General features: G+C 43.3%; 3 protein-coding genes and 1 non-coding gene across 4 annotated transcripts; 2 read left to right on the top strand and 2 right to left on the bottom strand.

The window, feature by feature from the left end:
• Positions 1-8746: 8746 nt before the first annotated feature.
• On the bottom strand, positions 8747-11583 carry LOC133909260 (photosystem II 22 kDa protein 1, chloroplastic-like). Its single transcript, XM_062351607.1, has 4 exons — positions 11227-11583; positions 10999-11112; positions 9289-9529; positions 8747-9159 (listed from the first exon to the last, which is right to left on the bottom strand). The coding sequence occupies exons 1-4, from the start codon at positions 11413-11415 to the stop codon at positions 8915-8917; spliced, it is 789 nt and encodes a 262-aa protein (XP_062207591.1). The 5' UTR covers positions 11416-11583; the 3' UTR covers positions 8747-8914.
• Positions 11584-12392: 809 nt separating this feature from the next.
• On the top strand, positions 12393-12464 carry TRNAQ-UUG (transfer RNA glutamine (anticodon UUG)). The gene has a single exon. It is a non-coding gene; the product is annotated as a tRNA-Gln (tRNA).
• An 84-nt stretch (positions 12465-12548) lies between these two features.
• On the bottom strand, positions 12549-17015 carry LOC133909259 (uncharacterized). The gene is made up of 3 exons (XM_062351606.1): positions 16659-17015; positions 14276-14553; positions 12549-13272 (listed from the first exon to the last, which is right to left on the bottom strand). The coding sequence occupies exons 1-3, from the start codon at positions 16912-16914 to the stop codon at positions 12970-12972; spliced, it is 837 nt and encodes a 278-aa protein (XP_062207590.1). The 5' UTR covers positions 16915-17015; the 3' UTR covers positions 12549-12969.
• Positions 17016-17145: 130 nt separating this feature from the next.
• On the top strand, positions 17146-20367 carry LOC133909258 (AUGMIN subunit 7-like). Its single transcript, XM_062351605.1, has 9 exons — positions 17146-17407; positions 17553-17638; positions 17728-17789; positions 17941-18032; positions 18236-18361; positions 18542-18632; positions 19100-19207; positions 19356-19454; positions 19911-20367. Exons 1-9 carry the CDS (start codon positions 17274-17276, stop codon positions 20097-20099), a joined length of 987 nt encoding a protein of 328 aa, XP_062207589.1. The 5' UTR covers positions 17146-17273; the 3' UTR covers positions 20100-20367.
• Positions 20368-22662: the final 2295 nt, after the last annotated feature.

The following is a 22662-nucleotide window of genomic DNA, read 5'->3' as shown; positions in this document are numbered from 1 at the left end:
GTAAATATCATCTCGTCCTTACAAAGGTACAAGAGAGATAAGACTCATCGCTGACCAGACTTGAAAGTTGGACCATCATAGCGGAAGTTTTATGTGGTGATGAAAAGATCATTACCTCCTTTTCTGGAAAAGATCATGATGACGTTTGGAAACTAAGTGCATTTGTCCGTGTAGTGCATTAGCTCCTCAGGTATTTTGTACCAACAGCCCCCGCGTGCGTCAGAAGAGATCTCAAACAAAAAATATGATGGCACCCGACATAGAAGGTCATAGCTCTGAGTAGTACTCCAAACCGCTGCGGTGGGTAGTCAGAGAATCGCCAAATCCGCTTATACTTTTATCTGTAAAATGTGATTGGAAATAAAAACTTATTATTTTGTTAGTAAAAAAACAAAAATGATATAAATGAAATTGCTAGGATTCTTAGGAACTCAATACCGAAGAGATAACGATAACCTAAAATGCTTAGTGTTACTCGCTTCCTCCTCCGGCTAGAGTAGGATAACTTCATCATTAATCTGGGAGCTTAATCGAGTCAGCCCTAGGTCCGCGCGTGAGTGGGAGGCGTTGTAGCTCTGGGCACTCAGCGACGCGATAAGAAACCTTTATCATATCCCGCGAGGTCATAACTTAAAACATTGTCCCCACGTGAAGGAAGTCGCTTTAGCACACGCATAATATGTTATCGTTAGCTCTTGGTATATTATATTCATCTAGTCCCGACTGGTTATCAGGGGAAAAAAACTCAGACATACAGTCAAATATAATAAGATAAAAATTACTGACCGGTCATTATGAATCATCCGATTATAGTAAGAGAAAAGAATTAAACGCTCATACTTCCCCTCTGATTGTAGAAACTCTTGTTTCCTGAAGTCGGTTCCTATGTGACCTTATCTAAACTTATCTGGGTGCACGTTTTAGGTAAAAGTACCTAGATTGTGGTTTACCACCGGTGTACCCATTTTACGGGTGCCAGACGTTTATTTTAGGAAAGTCAAAAAAGAACATAAAGATATTCAAGCAACCTTACAAGAAATACGAACATTTACTAGTGTAAACCTACTTTTAGTACTTATATATAAAACTTTTGGAGTTGATAGATGTTACAAAAATTATTGAAGACTCATCTATCCTCCATTGCTAAGATACCTAGGACAAGTAGGCTCAACCACCGTGCAGAGACCCTCCCACTTCGGGGATAGCTTGTTGTCACTATGTTGGCTCTGAACAGGTCATAGAACCAGGTTCCCTGTTCGAAGGATTTTTTGTGGATGTTCTGGTCATGGTAGCGCCAGATAGCTTGTTGGTACTATGCTGATCTTATCAGTACTTGTGTCATTTTTTCTTTGAGAACATTGAGGTTGTCATGTCTTAAAACTTTACCCTCCGGTCTGTAGTAAATAATTTGGTAGATTTGTTAGATTTATAGGAATTTAAATGCTTTTCGCATTTGACAAGAATACTTCATGCTAGATGCATTCGATAACATATCGTGATCTTCTTACTGACTTCTTCCTCTGATTAGTTCAGGACTCGTTAACCACTAGTCATAGCGCTTATTATGACCAGCCTTAGGTCCGTTTGAGTGGGAGGCGTCGTTGCCCTTGGTCACTTATAGAACGTGATAAGGAGCCTTTTTCACAATCAGATTTCTCAATGTAACAATATTCACTTCTCATTGGAATTTGCTTTTTGATGGTACACAATATGTATGTTTCAGTTTTCAGCACCTAGTACTTGTGAAGCCCCCGACTGTCTATCTAGAGAATTTTTCGGATAGACAAATCTAAATAGAAAATGCAATAAAGAGGAAAGATCTCATATTAACTTTAGATTGAGAAAAAAATTTCACCACCCTGGGTGCGCGTTTGGGATGAGGAACCCGAGAAGCGGTTTATCCCATTGTTGAGCATGAGGATATACAGAAAGACAAGCAAGGCAGGGAAAGAATTCAAATAACGTCCTGAGAAATATGATATTTATTATTATAAAGGTACTCTTAGTACTTACGCTTGAGACTTGCAAATCTTATTGACAACTCACGAGTTATTGTAGACCTAAAATTTTAAACCTAAATGATATATACTAGATTAATTCGATAAGGAGTGACCCTTATTACTTCAAAAGTAGTAGAAACTGTTACATGGGTTCCAAACTATTCGTGGAACCTAGCCCCCGAGTTTCTGGATTTGTGTCTTGAAACGTTGTGGTCACGGTTACGACTGAGGTTTTTTTTTCATCTTGATCCTTGAGCTCTTGAGTTTTTTGCTTGGCTGGTATTGAACTGTCATGTCAAGACTCCACTTGTCGCAACAAAGACCTACCTTATGATAACCTCATACGATGATGACTCCCTCGTGTCCAGGGATCTTTATGCACCGATAAGCGTAATACATGACTCTCATGAATTTAACGAGAGTATGTCTTCCTAAGATAGCATTGTATATCGTCTTGAAGTCAACCACGTCAAACAAATTTTTTTCCATCCGGAAGTTGTCATGCTTCCCGAAGGTAACGGGGAGCGATATCTGGCCGATGGGAGTGGCCAAAAATTTAGGTATTATGACATGAAAGGCTTGTGTAACCGGCTTGATGATAGATCTATCATGGATTTTTTATCAGATTGCTCCAGATAGGTATCTTGACAATCCATATTGTCGAAAATTACGAGGGAAGATCTCAGCTTGTGGTGAATATGTCATTCACGGCTGTCTTGGCAACTGGGTGGTTCGACTTGATATTGTAATCCTTGATGCATTGATCCATAAAGCGACTTACCTCATCACTAGAATCGTGGTCGGAAAGCTCTTCGTTGAAGTTTATCCGATCGATTGTCGATACGTCGGTAGGAGGGGTGAAGTCATCGTAGCACCCCTCGTTCGAAAAACTGGTCCTCGGCGCAGGCGTAGTTGACGGGATATTTTGTGTAGACTCTTCAACACCTATTGTTATAATCCCCATGAACAACGTCAGTTATCGATGATTTATGAACTGTCGATCTAACAAACTTGTTGAAGAAATATGAGATGCTTTGAGTAGACCGATCAAGAGAGAATACACATAGTTTTGTTTTATATAAATTTAGACCTCTGAGAGGATAATAACGCTACATTATGTTTAATTTGTATTGATTGAGCCTATTACTAGGGTTATATGGTTATCATAGATAAATCTAAACTTAGTTGGTGATCTCCTTATTCAGTTTCTGTTGGTTTGAGTGGGCTTCTAATAATTTGTGTTTCCTTCTAACTTATCCTCCGTAGGTGCCTTGGTTTCGCGTATGTATATACACACAAGACATCGGGTTACAAGATGTCTGGGGTGTCGTATATCCTCTAGACCCTCTTTTCTATTTTTTTTATTTTTGATGATGAATATTCTGGTTATAAGATGTCTTAGATATCTATAGATAATTTTTTCTTATTCAGCATCTCCTTCGTGAAGATAAATATATGTCTCGAGAATTACAGAAAATTATGGGAGACTAAATATAATAATTCGATCAATCGCCATGAATTACCGAATATGATAACTATCCCGTGAGTTACTTATGACGAGTAGTATTAATTCGATCAATCGCCATGTCTCGAAACTGGAAGTTGCGTACGTGTCTCTAAACTTTTTTAGTTCTGCCGGTCTCCGGAGTAGAAACTGGCTATCGCTTTCTCTCCGCTATATAATAGTCGTACAGGCGCCGTATATTCTCTCCGGTCTGTAAAGGCCACTCACAAACGCACGCGTCCGCGTAGAGCAGATCCATTATTCATAATCCGAATGAGCGGCGCTTTGCGTTTCGATCCCGGCCCTGCCGAATCACGGGTCGATTAGGAACCTTAACTATAGTCCAGAGTGCAAGCAAGAGGCCGGCTTGATTACGTGGGTGCACGTACGCGTCGTTGTTGCGGCCATGTGAACACGTGACGCAGGGTCCCGCGCTGTACCAACAACTCACGTATCTATGGTACGATTATTACGATGGCGCAACAGGCAGGGTTCCATTTTCCACAGCTCGCGTAGCTAGCCGTCCACGCGACCTCAGGCACGACGAAGCGCATGCTGGATAGGGGTGGAAACATATCGGATGGAGATGGATAATAGTTATTTTATATTTTTATTCTTATTTTTAATCAGAAATAAAAACAAATATGGAAATATTGGATATGGAAACAAATATAGATGGTATCAGAAATAAATACGATGCGAATATAAATTGAATATAAATACGGATCTGAATATCTGTCAAATTATAAAGACCCTTTAAATTGTGCGTATAAAAATAATAAAATAACAATGTAGTATGATATCATACATAAGGGAAATAAATTATGCATATAAAAACAACAAAAATAATAATGTAGTCTAAATGGTTAGGGTCGTGATAGACTGTTGCACTGTTGGCGATGGTGATGGCTTGTTCTTTAATGGGTCGGATGAATTTGATATTATCTATATCCTTATCTGAATATTATCCGTTTTCATATCCAAATCCAGTTAAAAAAATATTTCTATTTCTATATCCTTATCCCAATAAAAATATCTATATCCATATCCAATCTAAAAATATTCATATCTGTATCCGGATAAGATCATCCATATTTGTTTTCTTTTATCCAAAACTGAAATCTAAATCGTTTTCAAGCCTAATGCTGGAGCACAACGTATACCAGAAATTTCACATCAAATAACTCTAAAATCGAGAGAGAGAGAGAGAGTCCCATACGTTCGTACGTTTGGTATATGCTTGTTCGGTTGTTGACATAATCTCGCAAGCAGTCCTTAACCAATCTGAGGGAAAGGGAAGCTGGATAGCTCATCCCGGCGTGTGGCGTGGGATCTATGCAACCATGCATGCATCTAGCTGCAATCCTGCAAATAAAGCCCTTATAATTTCGGTGGCCGGCCGGCCCGTCGAAACCCAACCAACAGCGAAGCAATTGCAACAGTTTGGCTGGTTATTATCGAGTACCTTTCCAAATCCCACTTGTTTGCGTCATCCCGTCGAAGTACTTATTAATAGTCTAGGGCTTACAAAGGTTCATCAACCATGCATCAGGATTTGAATTTATCTGAGACTAGCATCGATAGATCAGCTCTTTCCTTTCATCTTTAGTTGCATGCATCAATAAACTAGAGCAGGATATAGCATGTCAGTGGGCATCTTTTCAGCTCAGCCCATGCATGGCATGACTCGGCAGGGGCTTCCTTTTGATACGATAGGCTAGACTCCAGAGCCCACTTTGAGCTGTAGCTGGGGTTTCATGTATGATTTGCACCACTACAGCTGCGAAATCTCATTACCGATGAGCTAGTGGAACCGATGACGAGGAGACTCGCTCTTATCGAGCTGATGCGTTTCGTGGATGCGTGGTCTCGCCCCGATGAGCTTAGCACGCACGCGTACGTGCCGTGCCAGACTGGTTATGGCTGCAGCGTGTCGATGGCTGGTACGAGCTCTATACGCTGGACGCATGGTATCCATCCTCCTTTAAAAAAAAAAAGATTTCCATCCTTACGTACTTGTATCAGCAGTATGTTTAGCTGAATCAACACGAGGCACCGAATTGTATTATTACTCGTGCTTGAAGTTTTTTATGGGAATTTGTGAATCCCATTAACCAGCTGTCACTACTACTACTACAGAAATGATCCAGCTTAAAAGACGATATTGATTACTTGACACTGATAGTCATAAATTATTATGACTATCAATGTCGTCTCTTTGTTATAAAACGATATTAATACTGATTATTAGTGTCGGTTCTTTGTTATATAATAGGTACTGATAATTAGTATTAGTGTCGGTTTTTTTATGAACCGACTCTGATATTGATTATCAGTACCGATTTCAGTTCTCATTCATCCAAGAAACAACATACATAACAAGCACATATACAGATATTTCATTCATAATTCAAACACAGATAACAAGCACATATACAGATATTTCACTCATAAATAGATATTTTAGTCACAATAAACACTACTCCCTCTGATTACAAATATAGGTCGTTTTAAATTTATACACAAGGATTAAAAAATAGATCAAATGATCTTATTGCTTTTTATTTATTCTGCATTAAAAAATATAAGTTATTTATTTATGAGAGTGGTAGCATTTATTAAATAAAGGTAACAAGAGAACAAAAGAGAAAAAAAATGCATAGAAGCTAAAGAATTACTTATATTTAGAGAATAATTGAGGGAAGGTTAAAACGACCTACATTTGCAATCAGATGAAGTAATACATAAATTCAACTACAAGCATTTCTAAATTTACATCAAAGACCATTACGTGTATAGCTTATATCTAAAATTTTAACTCTAAATATTACATTAAAATAGTTCAATGCATAAATGAGTGCACTAGCCGTTGCTTCAAATGGAAGTTCCATTGGAGTTTCGTAGATAACGAAATCGTTGCTATCGCACTGAAACTCAAGATGTGACTGGTATTTTCCTTTATGAACCTTCCAACATTGCGGGCCAAACATTGTGTATCCCCACCACTGGGCAAGGAGACGTAAGATTGAAGTCAATCTATGAGCCGTCTGCATCCGGGTATTCCAGTAAATTCTACATGCAAAGAACAGTAACATAGAGAAAAAACTTAATATTATTGAAATAATCCTAACTACAAGGTACAGGTTCATATCAACGACCATTTAGTAACTCAAATTTGATAAAAATGGTGCAACAACACATGGATAATGACTCAATGATGGTCTTAAGTATCTTTGAATTACCATTAGTAGCACAACTAAATTGCTAATGCAAATTTCGGGATTTAAATTTGCTAACTGTAATTAGAGAATTAACATAGGTGTTTCGTGGGCCTTCCGAGTAGGGCATGGATACGCCGTCGAGGATCTAGAGGTCGGAGTGCGAGGGAGGTCACCCGGACCTAAACGACTGGATAGGATGCAGCGGTTGCCTCCATGCTGTCTGGATCTACACCCTCCACCACCACTGTTGCTACTACTCACCATGGGGATGTCAAGGAGGCGATAAGGAGGAGGAGGTAGTGGTCCAGCGTGCGAAGAGGAGGAGGAGGCAACGGGCCAATGCACGAAGATGATGAGGAGGCAACGGTTCGATGTGCGATGAGGAAGAGGTGGCAGGCTAGGGCGCAACGAGGAAGAGACAACGAGGAGGAGGCGGCGGGCCGGTGCGTGAAGAGGACAAGGAGGCGGCGATCTGGCGCATGACGAGGATGTGACGGCGGGCCGGTGTGTGACAAGGAGGAGGTGGTGGGCCGGGGCACGACGAGGAAGAGGTAGCGGGCCGGGGTGCGCGACAAGGCGGAGGCAATGAGCAGGGGCGCGATGGGGAGAGAAAGAGAGTGGATGCGTGAAGACAGCTAAGGGGTAGTGATATGTAGTATAATATTAGTGTCGGCTGATACCTACGATAGACACTGATAAAAAATATCAATACGGGTTCATGATTACCAGCCGATACTGAAGTATCAGTGCCGGTTTTTCCTAAGAACCGATATTGATGAAGTATCAGTGTTGGTTCGACGTCAGCTCAATCATTGAACAAGAGAAGTTACGAATTGACAATGATACTTCATGAGTGTCGGTTCTGGTCTAGTTGGTACTGATGACTCGGCTTGGATGACCAGTTCTATTATAGTGTGTAACAGCTGGAACTTGGGCTAAAGTTTTAGGCGACTATGCATCAAGTACGAGGGAAAATTCTACAACATGGTGCTCATGCACCTTTTATCTCGCATGTGTGTTTCATTAAGATTCGTGCCAGAGAGTTAAGTGAAAAAAATATGATATAGTTAAGAGTATAAACGAATGGATAAGATAGATGGATAATGGAGATAGTGGATATGTGAACACCATTGCGAAGTTGCATTTCCCGATCCGAGGGCCATGTAATAAGGGCGTGTTTGGTTGCCGTAACGGTGGCCTGCTCTGCTCATGCAAGCTCGCCTCGTGCGTATATGCGGACGAAGACGAATGTTTGGATGACGTGATGAGCAATCCGAGGCTGCATCCGCTCATGCGCTGGAATCGATCGTAGCTCCGATCCAGGCTCACCGGATGCAGCACTGTAGAGCTGGGCCCACTCGTCAGCAACAGCGAACTCCCTCATACAGCCTTAGATTCAGCCTACCAAACACAAACTCAAATTCCTCCTGCATCCGTAGATTCAACCAACCAAACACTCTTCGTTTATAAAATACAACTCCCCCTAGCCTACTTTCCCTCACCCAGGATATACGATGCAACTATACGATACACCATACAGTCAACCAAACACACCCTAAACCGTCCTCGAAAGAAGCAGAGTGGCACCGGATCTCTTGGGCTTAAATGATCCCGGCCTTTCTTTTCTAGAGGGCGAAATGAGTCCCGGCCTGTTCGATCTAGTTAAGGACTAAGTGGATATATAGGTCCATTTGTATTTGAGCCACTCTGAAATCCAAGCCTGCTTGGTTCTGGAATGGTGAAGAACTGATGAAGACCATCGTCACCGAGCCACTCAATATAGGATCATACGAAGTGTAGCAGTGCCTAAGATCAGTTTGTTTCGTGGCAATGGCATTTTTTCTTCATCCATGCCGTACCGGCTCTTGTAAACTTCTCCTGTTTTCATGAATTCAACATTCGGGCATGGCATGAGCCATAATATGTATATATGATGATATATAGCTTAGTACTAAAGTGAATGATAGTGATCTCTAGGAGCTAAGCAAGATCTTACTCTAGAAGAAGTAGAACCCGATCAATGATCTGAAGCTAGAACACACATGCAACCATTGCATATTAGCTAAGCTCTTGTTTTTACAAGACAACATCCTACCCAACTTCAAGGTCTCTCACGTAATACACAACAAACACGCACACGCACAGCGACGCCCCCAATCAATTGCAAATCATCAACCGCAGCCTCCAGCCTACTCTTCGTCTTCGCCGTTGACGAACTTGCCAGTGCCGGGGTTGATGGCGGCGACGAAGAAGAAGAGGACGTTGAAGAGGACGAGCGGCTCGATCTCGTTGATGGGCACGCCGGTCTCGATGTTGAGCTGCGCCAGCGCGCCTTTTCCCGTGATGATCTCACCGATGATGGAGAAGGCAACCCCCAGCTGCGCCAGCCGCCCCACGAACAGCTCGTTCGACTTGGTGAACCCAAACAGCGGCCCTGCATGCGTGCACCACAAGATCGATCTCACACGCGTCAACACGAACTCACGTACACGGCATGGAAATTAATGGCGCAAGTGAGATAGTTTGTGAAGTGTATGCATGCTGTAGTATCGTATTTTTTTACCTCCCTCGCTGAGGCCGAGGGCACCGCGGAAGCCCTTGCCGGGCGGGATGACGGCCTTGTCGAGGCCTGTGGCCTCGTCGACGAAGCTGCCACGGTCTCCGAGAGCGCCGATGGCGCCGAGGAGGGTGAAGAGGATGAAGAAGAGGAGGAGGGGCTCCGCCTCGTAGATGGGGATGCCCGTCTCCAGGTTCAGTTGGGCCAGGATGCCCTTTCCTGTGATGGCCTCTCCAAGTAGCGATGCCTGCCATTGATGTCGTTTAAGAGTAATGGAGATTAACCATTAGCTTCACTGTGCTATGTATAGATTGTCGTTTAAGGTACTCCAAGTAGCAAATAAGGAAACCAAAGATTTTGCCACCTATTATTTATAAACGATTTGATTTGCTGCGCATGTATTCTCATTAAGCATTTAAATTTAAAATATTTGTAAAATCTTGAATTCTGGTAGTAGAATTTTCGAAATCTGTATGAAGTTCAATATTTAGGCGACAATATAAATGTATGCTTGGTTCTTACTTTAAAACTACCTTGGAAATTAACTTATGTTGTGATTCGAATCATATGCAATAGAAATTTAAGATTTCAGGGCACGTATTTTTCATCCAATTACAACATGTGTTTGAACTTTTGATAGGTTTCATTCATTTTTTTGCATTTTGAATTTTCTAATTTTGGACGTGCAAGCGCAGATTGGTTTTGGCTGTACGTTTCATTTATTTTGGTAGGTGCGCCCCTTGATTTCTTTGCATGCATGTCTGAGTTTAGGAAGGATATGCATACATATTAGAACTTACCTTTTAGTTCTGTGCAGTAATTAGATGCAAAACAATATATCTTTTATTAGGAAAAATAGAAATTATTAATCAAACGGCTATGATCTATCACAACTTTTACCTCTTGAGAGCAGGGGCGGATCCAGCCCAATGCCAAGGGGGGTGCTGGGCTTCTTGTTATTGGACCAAATTCATAGTTTATGGGCTAAAATGATGTATTTTTTCTGGATTTTTTATTTCTTTCTCTGGGCTTCCTGAGCTTGTGGGCTAAAATGATGCATTTTTTTTCTGAATTTTACTCTACTTCCTCTGGGCTTCCTGGGCTGGGCCCGTGCTGCAGCCCCCCCAGCACGGGCCCTGGATCCGCCCCTGCTTGAGAGGTAAGAGGGGTACCTTAACAGAGCCCTTGTAACAAAAAATAATATATGAAGTAGCCAATTTATCCTTGGATTGAATTGTCGTAAGATTCGCCAAACATTGTGTATAATTAATTTTGGGAATTGCTAACTATTACTCGAGAATTTTAACCGTTATTAGAAATCCCCCTCCTTTTCTCTGTCACTCGAGCTCATGTTCCCGATTCAATTTTCATTTGCACTGAAAAAACGTGCAACTGTTAATTCAGACACAGCGACCCTACAGCAGTACAAGAATACAATAGCCAGGATACTAAATACCGCAAACATCTAAATATATAAACTGGTTGTCTTTTTTTTTTCTTTTGCGAGGAAACTGTCTGTGCTTTTTTTCCCCTTTTGCGAGGAAACTGGCTGTGCTTTATGGTAACAGAGAGCCAGAGATGGCGTACTCGTCAACTAGCTCGAAGAAGAAAAATGATCGTATACTCCGTAAGCATGCATCTAGAAAATGGTCCACGCACAGACACACTACACGGAACAACAAGATTAACATGAGTGCATGGCTGTTGAGTACTCACGGCGAAGCCAAGCATGGCAACACGCCCGACAAACAGCTCGTTCTCCTTGGTGAAACCGATCCCGCCCGACGTGCCGAAGATACCGTCCTCAACCTTCGGCTTGGGTGCAGGAGCCTGTTCAAATCAGCATCAGACACACGGCACCATGATCCATTCATATAGGGGAAAAAAAGCATCAAAAGCCGATCAAATCAGTGGGTGTGTAGTTGTGTGTGTAGCCGCACGGACCTTCTTCGCCGGCGCGGCCTTGGCCTTGGACCTGCCGAATATGGCCAGGGTCTTGACGGAGACGGACTTGGCGTGCCTGTAGCCCGACGGCAACGCGAGCCGCGGGTACGGCGCCGGCCGAAAGGCCTGCAGCGACTGCAGCGCGCGGCCGCCGCTCACGCTCGTCGACATGAGCATGGACTGTGCCATGGAAACTGCGCGTCACGTACCACACACACACACACAGCTCACTCGCACGCCGACGCCGAGGGTCGAGTTGTGTGTGCTCGTACGTGCGCGGCGGCGGCTGCGTGGTTGTGGCTACTGGCTCCGAGGCTGCGTGGCCAGCTCTTATGAGATGGGGTCACATGCGCGCGAAGCGTGAAGCTGGCGTGGCGCCATTTGGAGGTGGCGAGCGGCGAGGCGGAGGATAGGGTGCGGCCGTGCGGGAGGGGCAGCCGGGAGGCCACGTTTCCACGTATCCAATCTATGGTTGCGGTGCAGTCCGAGGCCAGGAGCTGATACAGCTCGTGCGATCTCCGGCCGCATGTACGTTTGGAGAGGCATGGGGCGTGGAACAAACTGATGGAGCCGGTCGGTAGGATACACGCGTCACGGAAAAGTGCTCTCCCTCCACTCTCCAGGCATGTGCAGAGTAGCAAGGGACTACATTGCATTGGCTTTTAGCGATTGAGAGAGATCTATGGTCGTATGGTTTATGGAGCAGCAAGTCGATGAATTGGAACTTGTTAGTACTGAATTTTGAACTTCCGCTGCAACGTAATCTGTTATATTGATATCGAATCTATGAGCCGTGAAGATCCATTTTGAAAGAAGAATTTTTTTTTAACACCGGATCTTCTTTTCGAAGCCTTCATTGGAGATTTTTTGACATGACATGCGAGACAAGGGCTTGAGACCGGCTCCCTAAACCTTACTCACTAAAACTTTAAAGGTTTGCCACCGAGCTACAAACGTGTTCGCATAGAAATTATTACTTCCGAAAAACTCTCGGGCCATTTCAGGCCCAGAAATTTTTCAAGGGATTCGTCGGATATTCCTGCGCGCGTTCCATTCTGGCGAGTGCAAATAGATTCAAGCCGATGAAAAATGGGCTTCGCTGCATATGCTTGTTAGCTTTGATAAACGACACAACTATCGTTATCAGTGGACCAGGCACAACAGACGGTTCCATAGTGTAGTGGTTAGCACTCCAGACTTTGAATCTGGCGACCTGGGTTCGAATCCCGGTGGGACCTACTATTTTTTTATTTTCTGGCCTCAGGAGAGGCACCAAACTAGTATAAAAACTTCGACGTGGTAGAACGGAGCAAATGAATCAATAACTGAACAAGATGTACTTCACATTGAGACATTATTATATTGTAGCCTTCTAGGGTCACTTTGCAAGTTGCCAAGGCATCTAGTACATAAGATGAGATTTGGGGGGAAAGGGTTTAATACACTTTCCTTCTTTCTACTTGCAATCCGTATAAATGCTGCATCCAGGTCGCCCATCTGCATATTCTCCTAATAAATCATAATGTGACGTCTACGAGGTAATACACATACTGGCAATGAAACCTTTCTGGTAGTGATCTTATCTTGGTACGGAGTACGAGTTAAACACATAAAGAAGTATACATAGATAAACCGTTACCCTCCAGTGTAGAGGCTAATCAAGACTTGAACATACCTCTCTGTCTTTACGAGCACAATTGTAACCTTGTCAAAATTTAGAGAACACCATCAAGGAAGGCACATTCAGTCCCGATGCCTCTGCTGATTTTTTTCTCGTCCGTACGCTTTAAATAGATCAAACCCTAAAAATATATTGAGCAGATTCATCCCTGCCATACCAAAAAGAGCTAGTGGAAGCTCGATGCCCTTACCAAACTTGTTGGCATCAGTGATCAGTTTGTATGTAATCAAGATATGGCATATCACCCTTGCTGTCACAAAGGTAATTGAGTTGAGTACCCATTCCAGCTTCACCATTTTTCTGTTGAAGTCACGAAATCCAGCCATTCGCCTCACTTTCCTTACATGCAAAAATATGGAGTGCAGCTGCAATCATAAACTGTTTCAGTTTGTCTGCTCTGTTAATATAACTAACTTCAGATAAGTCACTACAATTAAAGGTAAACCCCTAATATAACAGCTATCAAGCAAAATTATCAACACTCCTCACGGTGGAGAATGAGATTAATTACTTATTTTGGGAAATATTTATAGACGTGAATGAACACATTAGTATTCTCTTCTAGCAAGCTGAAGAATAAGCTGAATGAACACATTAATATCAACTGCTGCCATGGTTCAGCAACTTTATAGACATAATCTGAAGAATAAGCTCGTTGAGAATCCAACTGACAAAATCTCCAACGCAAAGATGCAAAAAGTTCTAAGATCATCATCATATGCAACCATACATGTCATCTATTCAATCTCAGTAAACCTTTCAAGTAAAAATGAAGATGCAATTGCAACCGCCAATAGTTGAAAGCCCAACTGGGCAGGCAAAACAGTTAGCTTTCAAGGTCATACTGAATGAACTAAACATCTTATTTGTCAGTTGAATGTCTTCACGTCATACTATCATTATGGCAACCATATAGGGGGAGGATTCCTAGTAGCAACAAAGTTGGGCCTAAAACTGGTGCATATGGCCATCTACTGACTAAGGACATACTTGTGACAATAGGTTCCAATCCTGACATTCAAAGGCAGCTTAGAGCCAACAACTCATAAAATCTGTGTCAAGCATTCTCTTTTGCTAAAGCACTATGCATTTATTCCTTAAACAAGTGAGAAAAGAAGTCAATCCTTGCAAAAAGGTGGGACAACAAACAAACAACAACAACAACAACAACAAAGCCTTTGTCCCAAGCAAGTTGGGGTAGGCTAGAGATGAAACCCACAAGATCCAACTAAAAAGATGATGAGAAAACAATAATGATAAAAAAAGGATGGGACAAGAAAGAAGAAATTTATTTCAAGCACGAAAAGTAAGACCAATTATGTCAACAAAATTTAAATGCCTCCCAAGAATCAGAAGAGATGGATGTACCTCGCATGCAAGAGAGAGAATTAGGTAGTTGATTGTGACATTCCTATAGAGAGCTAGTGTAAAGCAAATGAGTAGAATCAGGTGATGCATGAGAATTCCAGGAATCCATCCGCTGTATAGTCGGTAACGGAGCATGTCCAATTGGTCATAAGCAAAGTAGCCACATGAAAAGCACAGAGCAGAATATGCTCCAATCCAACTGCCACCAAATAGTTCTTCATGCTCAAACATGTTCTTGAGGCCCTTGTTACGCCATTGGTTGACAAGAACAAAGATAACTGCAAGTGCGATGACATCAAATCAAAGATGGGATGATACAAGTCAAAGCATGTAAGCAAGCCTAAGATTTAAATGATTTAAAGACGTGATGTACTGATTTTGCTTCCCAATTTTGTGCAAGATCTTTTTATAAGTAATAACTCATAATCATATGCACAGAAGTGTTAAATGTTTGTCTGTTACAGACTTAGTGTCCCAACAATCCTCATATTGGTACTAATGGCTTTGCACATTTAGTTCTTTGCTTCGCCATCCCTAATTTAAGAGTACTAGAGTAAACAAAAGAGAATATTTAGAGCTTAAAGGAGCATCCATATGATCAATACTAAATGGGAATAGCAGTTTTATGTCACTTAAACTAGAGCTACTTTTGAACAAACTTGGCAGCATTTGCCTGCAACGACATTACATGGGACATTTTGAACCACACTATCCCTTGAAACTCACATAACAAGCCACTAGCGGCGAATCCCATGCGAATGTGGCGTTTGATTAATATTGCACAATTTCAATCAAGCAAAGTTCACACCAAGACAAATGACATCACCACCGTGGATGCAGTAACTGACAAAACTAACAGTACTTAAATCTACACTGCTCCCGGTTCCCCAACACGCATGGGCGGAGCTACAGGGTAGTTCGGGTAGGCCCAAGACTACCCTGTAATTTCGACCCTTTTATTGTACTGCCCAGCGGCCCACGGCCAACTAAGAAAAGGCCCACATCACCCTCCAGCAGCATGCACCCTGCAGCCCACTGAGCCAAACTCAGCAATTCCCCGGTCGGCCACAGCACACAGCGAATTTCCCGATCGGCCCATCCCCAATTCGGCAATTCCCCATCCTGGCATCCCTAGCGGGCAGCAGCGCGGCACCGGATCAATCCCCAATTGCAGCTTGCAGCTCACCAGTCGCCACAATCCGTCAATCCCGGATCAATCCCTAATTGCAGCTCGCTGCTGAGGGGAGGGGCTGGAGCTCCGTGGCAGCCGGTGACAGGGGCCGCCGGTGTAGGGCCACAGGGGCTCTCATCCTCACCTCCTCGGTGGCTCGGTGACAGGGGCTGCAAGGCAATGGCGCGTCAGAAGGACGAGTACTTCCAGTCGTTCTGTGTCAACACCGACAACTTCATCTGCACCCTCCTCCCCGGCATCTCCAAGACTCCAATCAACCCCAGATCCAGTACTCCCCAGGTTCACAAACAAATCGTTCTCTAATTTGGATCTGAATCCTCTAGTGCCTCCCTGCATCTGAATTAACCATGTGTCATGTGGGGAAAAAACTGAAACCGCAGATTTGTGCATTGATGCAAGATTCTCACTCATTTGATTTGTGCAATGTTAAAGCAAGTTTATAGTTACTAAGGGATTTCCTCATGTAGATGATAGAATAATGTGTTCTGATATGAGAATTATAATTGCTTATTTATGTAAGGATTCAGCTGTTCAGAATTGGAAGGAATCAATGCACGCTAGTAGCAATAGCTCGGTTCTGTCCAGTGTAGAATTAGGAAGGAATCATGTGTGGTAGACTACTAGACTGGTAATTGATTCTTGATGGTACGAAGTACTGACATAAATTGACTAAATTCAGTACTTTTCAGTTATAAATTGTTGTTTTGGCAAGAAATTCAGTTTGTTTAGCTATAGTCAAGTCCTGACTTAGTTTTACTTGTGATTTGCAAATGTAGAATTGTTAAGACATGAAGGGGAATGGTTAAGACATGATGAGGAATTGAGAATGGTTAAGACATGATTTGCAAATATAGTCAACTTTTAATATATTTCTATAATGATATTGTACTTTTAGAAAATTTTATACTTGTACATTGGATTCGAAAATTTAGAGTGTCCAAGTCCAACGGGCACACCCAGCAATGAAATCCTGGCTCTGCCACTGCCAACACGGAAAGGCATTAACCATCGGCATCGCCTAGTTTACATACTGTTTAATCCGCTGTGCACTTCTCTTTCCTCAACTCATCTAATGTCGGAACCGAAACAACCGCATGGTTTCTTGTAGTCGACGAATACATCGAACGAGAGTAGCAAAAGCTAAGGAACCAAAGGTGGGGGTTTGGGGCAGGAAAGGGAGAGAATCCATACCGGAGGCGGAGGTGAGGGAGGAGTGGAGGAGCGAGACGGCGGTGTTGACGAAGAGGGGGTCGTGTGAGACCGCGGCGCGGACCGCAGCGTTGGCGGCCTGGAAGAAGGCGAACCCGGCGGCCACGGGCGCCAGCTCGCGTCGCCCCCGCACGCCGATCTCAAACCCCACCGACACCGCCCACAGCACCAGCGTCGCCGCGAAGAACGCGCTCGTGTCGCCGCCACTCGAGGCGCCTCCGGCGCGGTGGGGCGCCATCGGGTTCGGCGTCGACTCGTCGTGGCGGACGGTGAACCGCACCCGCACCGCTCGCTCGGCTCTGCCTCGACCTAACCCATTGGGGGCCCGCACGCTACCAAGCCATTGGGCTGCCAAAACCAAAAGTTACTCTAATTAAGGCCCAATTAGCGGGCTGCCTTGCTGCTGCTGACAAGTGGGACCCAGCTTAAATTAATTACGAGAAGCCTTCGAATTTTGAAAGGGATTGAGAGGAAAAAAATTTGGGGAATTAAAATCTCGGTACCATCTCGCTCGTTGGCCAATCGCTGTCGACCCGATCCCCACCATCCCCACCAGCAGCATCGGCCGGCCGCCGCGGTGAGCGGAGCGAAGCATCCATGGCGTCGAAGCAGATGGAGGAGATCCAGCGGAAGCTATCCGTGCTCTCCTACCCGCGCGCCAACGCCCCCGCGCAATCTCTCCTCTTCGCCGGCGTCGAGCGCTACCGCCTCCTCGAGTGGCTTTTCTTCCGGTACGCGCACACCCTCCCGCGCCGCATTTCCTTTCCGCTCTCCTCCTGTTTGGGAGTCGCAATCTCTCTGCTAGATTTGGTCTGCGATTTTGGAATTTGGGTTCGAAACTGAGGGTTTTGCTTGTTTTTGTTGTGTGTTCCGGAGGCTCCTAGGCGACAGATCGCCGTTCACGCAGCAGAACTGGCAGGGGGATAGCCTCGACCGCGACGAGGAGAACAGCAGAATCCAACGTAAGGTTTTTTATTTGCCCCGCGGCTAAAATGTTTTCTATTCCTGGGATCGCGCGTGGTGCTGACGGTGGAAAGCTTGGGTTCTACAGACTTGGCAGAGATAGCGAATTTCCTGGGCATCACGCCTTCGGTTGATACCGAAGCTATTCAGGTGAGAGACATGTGTGCTCTGTTGGTGTTATGGGGTTACATTTGCTCAATTTCGGCTGCTGTTACCATGCTACATGTCTAGCATGGGGGAACTGCAAACTGAGATGCATGGTATGTCATCTTTGGTGGGTTGATAACTATCGTGATTGTAGGGTAGAGGCAGCTATGAGGAGCGGGTGGGGCTGCTCCGTCTCATTGTTGATCTAGCGGAAGCTAGTTGCTACGCTGACAATCCAGAATGGAGGTTGGTTTATACTTGACTATTTGTATCAGAAATGAAATATATTTACTATGTTGAATGTTGATTATACAGGAGAGAGCATACATAAACTTATGTCAGTTTGTGGTAATTTTGTAGTAAATTTTCAATTAACCTTTTCTAGTATTGTGAGAAGAAAAGGAATATTTTATGCAAAATGAATTGTGCTAACAATTGAACTGCGGTAGTGTTGATGAGCAATTAGCAAAGGATGTGCAACTCGTAGATTCAATCGCGGAGAAACAAGCCCAAATTTTTTCAGAGGAGTGCAAGCTTTTTCCTGCAGATGTTCAAATTCAATCAATTTACCCCTTGTAAGTACTTCCAATTTGATATTCTTGTCAAGTGCACTGTTTGTGTAGTTCATATATCAAACATCCACGGAATTGCTTTAGTGATCTGGATATTTTTTGCCACCCCCTGCGCCCGGTTGACGAAAAAAAAAGTCAAGAACCACCTTGATATTTTCTAAATCTTAAATTCTCATTGTGCAGGCCTGATATAGCAGAACTGGAGTTGAAACTCTCTGAATATACCAAAAAGATGTCAAATTTGCAACAAATGGTACAAGAGTTGGCATCTAAGGTATTACAAGATAGAAAGTTGCATAAAAGTTTAGTTCAGTTCCGCTTCCTATTTGTTGGTTCCTATTTGAGCAGAATCTTAAAATTTTAACTATATCTCAATAGCGTCACATATTTCTTACTTCCAAAGCTTTATATTTCATAAAGGTTGTGTCCTAATTATCACGGTCAGCCTTAACAAACTGCGATGTTGTATGAATATCAACCAGTACCTTCCGATCTTGTCTTAGATCATGTCCATTCCATTCTAATATGCATCCTGTGGACCTTCAGACAGTAAAAAACATAAGGAATATTGATATTTCTGTGTGTTGTGCTATCCTTTAAAGCATCCAACCATCATTTAGCTTAATTGTGTTAATAAATATAACTTCTTATAACACAATGATCTGAAACTTCTATGTCGTAGATACCATAGTAATCTGTAGCATGATATTTAACACTAACAATGTAATCGCTGGTGCTCAGTATGACTACAATCCAAATGAAGACTATGCTGAAACAGAGTTGAAGTTGAGGGAACATTTGCAGTCATTTCTGGAGACGGTTAAATCTTTCAATACAATATATACTAAGGTGAATATCTGTGTGGCACTTTCTACTTTTTCTCGTATCTTCTATATATGTTCCAGAGAAATATCCTTAGCGTATCTTTTTCTGCTAGTGATTGACATTTTTATGTCTTTTGAGTTGTTAGATAACAAAGGTGCTATTATCATTGTAGGAGATTCACCCTTGGACCCACATGATGGAGGTGCCACAGTTGCATGGCTTTGGCCCAGCTGCTAATCGCTTATTGGAGGCATATAACACGCTACTAAAGGTAATATTGGGATGTTTGGTTCATTTATTGATCATTTTTTGGCTCATTTCAAGTTTCTTCTCCATTGCTACCCTACATGTCATGATCTGGCTGTTTGAAGAGATGAAAACAGTATGCCCAACAGGAATTAAGCATTCTGTGTTTCTGCTAGAATTAAATCTAGTCTAACCAGGTTTAAATAGCTACAACTTCTCTTCATTTACTGAGCACTTTCCGTATTATACGCTGTGAAATATCTTGAAATAAGGTGGTATGGCCTCATGTATAATTCTGCTTTATCTTGAAAATACCGCTCTCTGTTCAATTGACAGAAATTTCGTCAGCTCTTTTTTCATGTTCTTTTCAACCATGCTAGATAACACAGGTAGTCTTGTGTTCAGCCATCTGGCTTTTGGCCAGTCGTTGCTAACCTACAGAGCATGCTTTGACTTGAGTGCTTTATCTGTGATTTTGCAGTTCCTAGGAAATTTGAGGAGCCTGCGAGATTCATATACTGCAATGGCTGCTGGGTCACTGTCGGCGTCTAACGAGCCTTCATCTGTCACTAAAATCATTTCTGATTGTGAATCTGCACTGACATTCTTAAATCACAGCCTTTCTATCCTTTCAACTTCTGTGGCACGGGAGCAGGGGGAAACATTATGATTTTACAGTTTTAGGATATCAAGATACAACTCCATGGAACTTATGTAAACTTGTTGTGATTGGATTGTTTGCATTTTAATTTCAGTTGAGGCATGTAGTAAAGCTTTTGTGCCATTTGCTGTTGTGCACTTGTGGCTGTAGTTGGTAACTCAATAGATTGAAAGAACTTACTAAACACCATCTCTAGAGTTCTTTTCGAGATTGTGCCGTAGTTATATGTATGCCCTTTCATCCTTGAGAATTAAGAAGTTACCTCTTATTGATCAGATATTCACTCTTGCAATTCACTTTATCGCAGCTTGTGTTGATTGTGTCTTTGTATCATTTGCTCCTCTTTTTCTTTTCTTTTCGGGGGTACCATTCTCTCCTTTACTGTATAGCATTCGGAACAGTCTGTTGATACTTGTGTGAGTGGTTACGAAACATCACAGTATAGCTCTTTTCTTCTCTTTTCTTGTATATACTTTTATAAAGTTGCCACTTGCCAGAGGAGGAACATCAGATATGTTCAGGGAATGCACGAAAAATAACGTAGCAGTTGTTCAATGATACTTATATGGCGTTACATCTCCCGCCTACCAGGTTGTGCAATTCTGTGCTATGTTTATTCTTCCGTAAGAACTAGCGTCCCCAGTTACGGGCGAGAGGGACATCCGAAACGGCCGCACAGCTTGTCCTGGACACAGCGGCATGGCTAATGTATTTTACCCTTAGGTCCGGCGGCTCTCGTCTTGGCGCCAGCATTCTTCGGAGCCGGATGCTTATCCCTGGGCAAAGCAGCATGGCTCATATAAGCACCCTTCGATCCGGCGGGTGCCGTCTTGGCGCCAGCCTTCGTTAGAGTCGGTACGCCTGCAAGATAACACGGTGAGTGTGCTGTGATATTCGGTTGGAGGACGTACGCACAGGTTCCAGTGATCGAACTTATTACCTCCCGGTGCAGCCTGACGCCTCCCGCCTCTGGCATGGGGCCACCCCGGCGCGTACGAAATGTACCTGTTCGTGGGCTGCCTAGGGGCGGACGCGCAGGCGCACGCCGCGAGGCAGAGCGCGAGGAGGAAGGCGAGGGACAGAGCGCGAGCGGTCGCCATGTCTCCCCTTCCTGTCTTCAGTGACAGAACCGAGAGAGACAGTAGTTTCGCCTCGGGGTCTCGTCTGATTTATAGCGGATGAAAATGGGTTCCGAACTTCGGACGTGATGAGGTGTTCGACTGTTTGGCAGCAGATCATTGAAGACGGAGGATGCAGCGGGGCAGGGACCAGGGAATCGTGATTAAAACACACACACACACACAGAGAGAGAGAGAGCAGCCGGTGGTCAGCCGGGGTCTCGTTTGATTTACAGGGAAGGTTATCTCTATAGTGATCAGTTCCGGTTTGCAGCAAGTGTCGCCGTCCGGCGAGATATTGAGACGATGATGGATGGATGATGACCCGTGATCGGTGTGTGTTGATACGTGGCGTCGTAGGTTCGGCAGGCCCGGATTCGTAGTTGAGAAATGAATGCCCCTTCTGGGCCTAGTTCTGGCTTGTAGCTTTGAAGCATGGAAGACGACCTCGGTCCTCGGAACTGTGCCGAAGTTTTGTGGCTGGATGTGTCATGACTCAGACTGTTGGTGGAGCAATGGCTCGGCTTAGGTAATAGAGTTTTTTTATATGTCTCTGTGTTTTCTTTTTTTTCTATAGAGTATACGACTATATTTTGAAGTAATACGAGTATCTCTAAAAGCAATAGTTTGAAAATAAAATGATCTGCAAAGTTAAGATTTCGAGATATAACTGGACCGAGTTTACGAACATCACTTAGCAGCAGCAGGCAAATGTACTTGAACATCTTGTACCTATTTTAGACTTTTATATTAATTGTTTATTCTTCTTGCATGTTTATCTAATTTGAAATCCTATGGTTAGTGTTTACTAGATTTTATATGATTATCTTTGTCGCCATTGATGAGTTATGGGAAATAAAAGATAGATATGCTAGTTGCTATCATGGTGGGAGTAAATGTTAATCTTTACTAATATTTATGCAACAAAATTTGAGTATGTTAATCTTGTAGTAACATGGTATAAAGATCCTAACAGGATGATTGGCATGTGGATGGTGCATGAAGGCGCATGTGTTGTACCGTATGATGTAAATGTGTTTGTTCCTGTGTGAGATCCTAAGGACCGGTTCTTAAAGCCTGTAACCCAGTTGAACAGCGCAACCACGAGGCTTATATGGGTACGACCTGACCAATTAATTAGATGTCCTCCTTATTTTGTATACACCAGTGGATGATTGAGTGGTACAAGAGGGGGTCTCTGCAGTGGATGAAATTCCTATTAACGGTATAATTTTAGTGGGTGCATATGGATTTAGAGACGCTTTGTAAAGGCCTTGCAGTGAGACCCCGGCTCTATAACCGGGAACTGTGAAGCAAAATGGGAATCACGACTCGTGGGTAAAATGTGCAAACTCTGCAGAGTATAAAACTGATCAATCAGTCATGCTCACTGTCAAAAGCAGTTTGGACTTCTTATTGATTAGTTGGGATCAGAGTTCTGGTATGGATGGTCG

The sequence above is a fragment of the Phragmites australis genome, chromosome 2, assembly GCF_958298935.1.
Source record: "Phragmites australis chromosome 2, lpPhrAust1.1, whole genome shotgun sequence".
In the NCBI taxonomy this organism is placed as follows: domain Eukaryota; kingdom Viridiplantae; phylum Streptophyta; class Magnoliopsida; order Poales; family Poaceae; genus Phragmites; species Phragmites australis.
The sequence above is the reverse complement of the archived record's forward strand: the minus strand, read 5'-3'. Positions and strand labels throughout refer to the sequence as shown.

What these genes read in the sequence shown, in the direction of transcription:
- LOC133909260 (XM_062351607.1), bottom strand. Translation starts at nt 11,415, where the DNA reads ATGGCACAGTCCATGCTCATGTCGACGAGCGTGAGCGGCGGCCGCGCG. An exon ending in TTGCCATGCTTGGCTTCGCC is followed by an intron (nt 9,530 to 10,998) that starts GTGAGTACTCAA and finishes CATCAATGGCAG; the next exon opens with GCATCGCTACTTGGAGAGGC. An exon ending in CCTCGGCCTCAGCGAGGGAG is followed by an intron (nt 9,160 to 9,288) that starts GTAAAAAAATAC and finishes GCACGCATGCAG; the next exon opens with GGCCGCTGTTTGGGTTCACC.
- LOC133909259 (XM_062351606.1), bottom strand. Translation starts at nt 16,914, where the DNA reads ATGGCGCCCCACCGCGCCGGAGGCGCCTCGAGTGGCGGCGACACGAGC. An exon ending in CTCCCTCACCTCCGCCTCCG is followed by an intron (nt 14,554 to 16,658) that starts GTATGGATTCTC and finishes TCGCACTTGCAG; the next exon opens with TTATCTTTGTTCTTGTCAAC. An exon ending in TTCTCTCTCTTGCATGCGAG is followed by an intron (nt 13,273 to 14,275) that starts GTACATCCATCT and finishes TTATGATTGCAG; the next exon opens with CTGCACTCCATATTTTTGCA.
- LOC133909258 (XM_062351605.1), top strand. Translation starts at nt 17,274, where the DNA reads ATGGCGTCGAAGCAGATGGAGGAGATCCAGCGGAAGCTATCCGTGCTC. An exon ending in TTGATACCGAAGCTATTCAG is followed by an intron (nt 17,790 to 17,940) that starts GTGAGAGACATG and finishes TCGTGATTGTAG; the next exon opens with GGTAGAGGCAGCTATGAGGA. An exon ending in ATTCAATCAATTTACCCCTT is followed by an intron (nt 18,362 to 18,541) that starts GTAAGTACTTCC and finishes CTCATTGTGCAG; the next exon opens with GCCTGATATAGCAGAACTGG.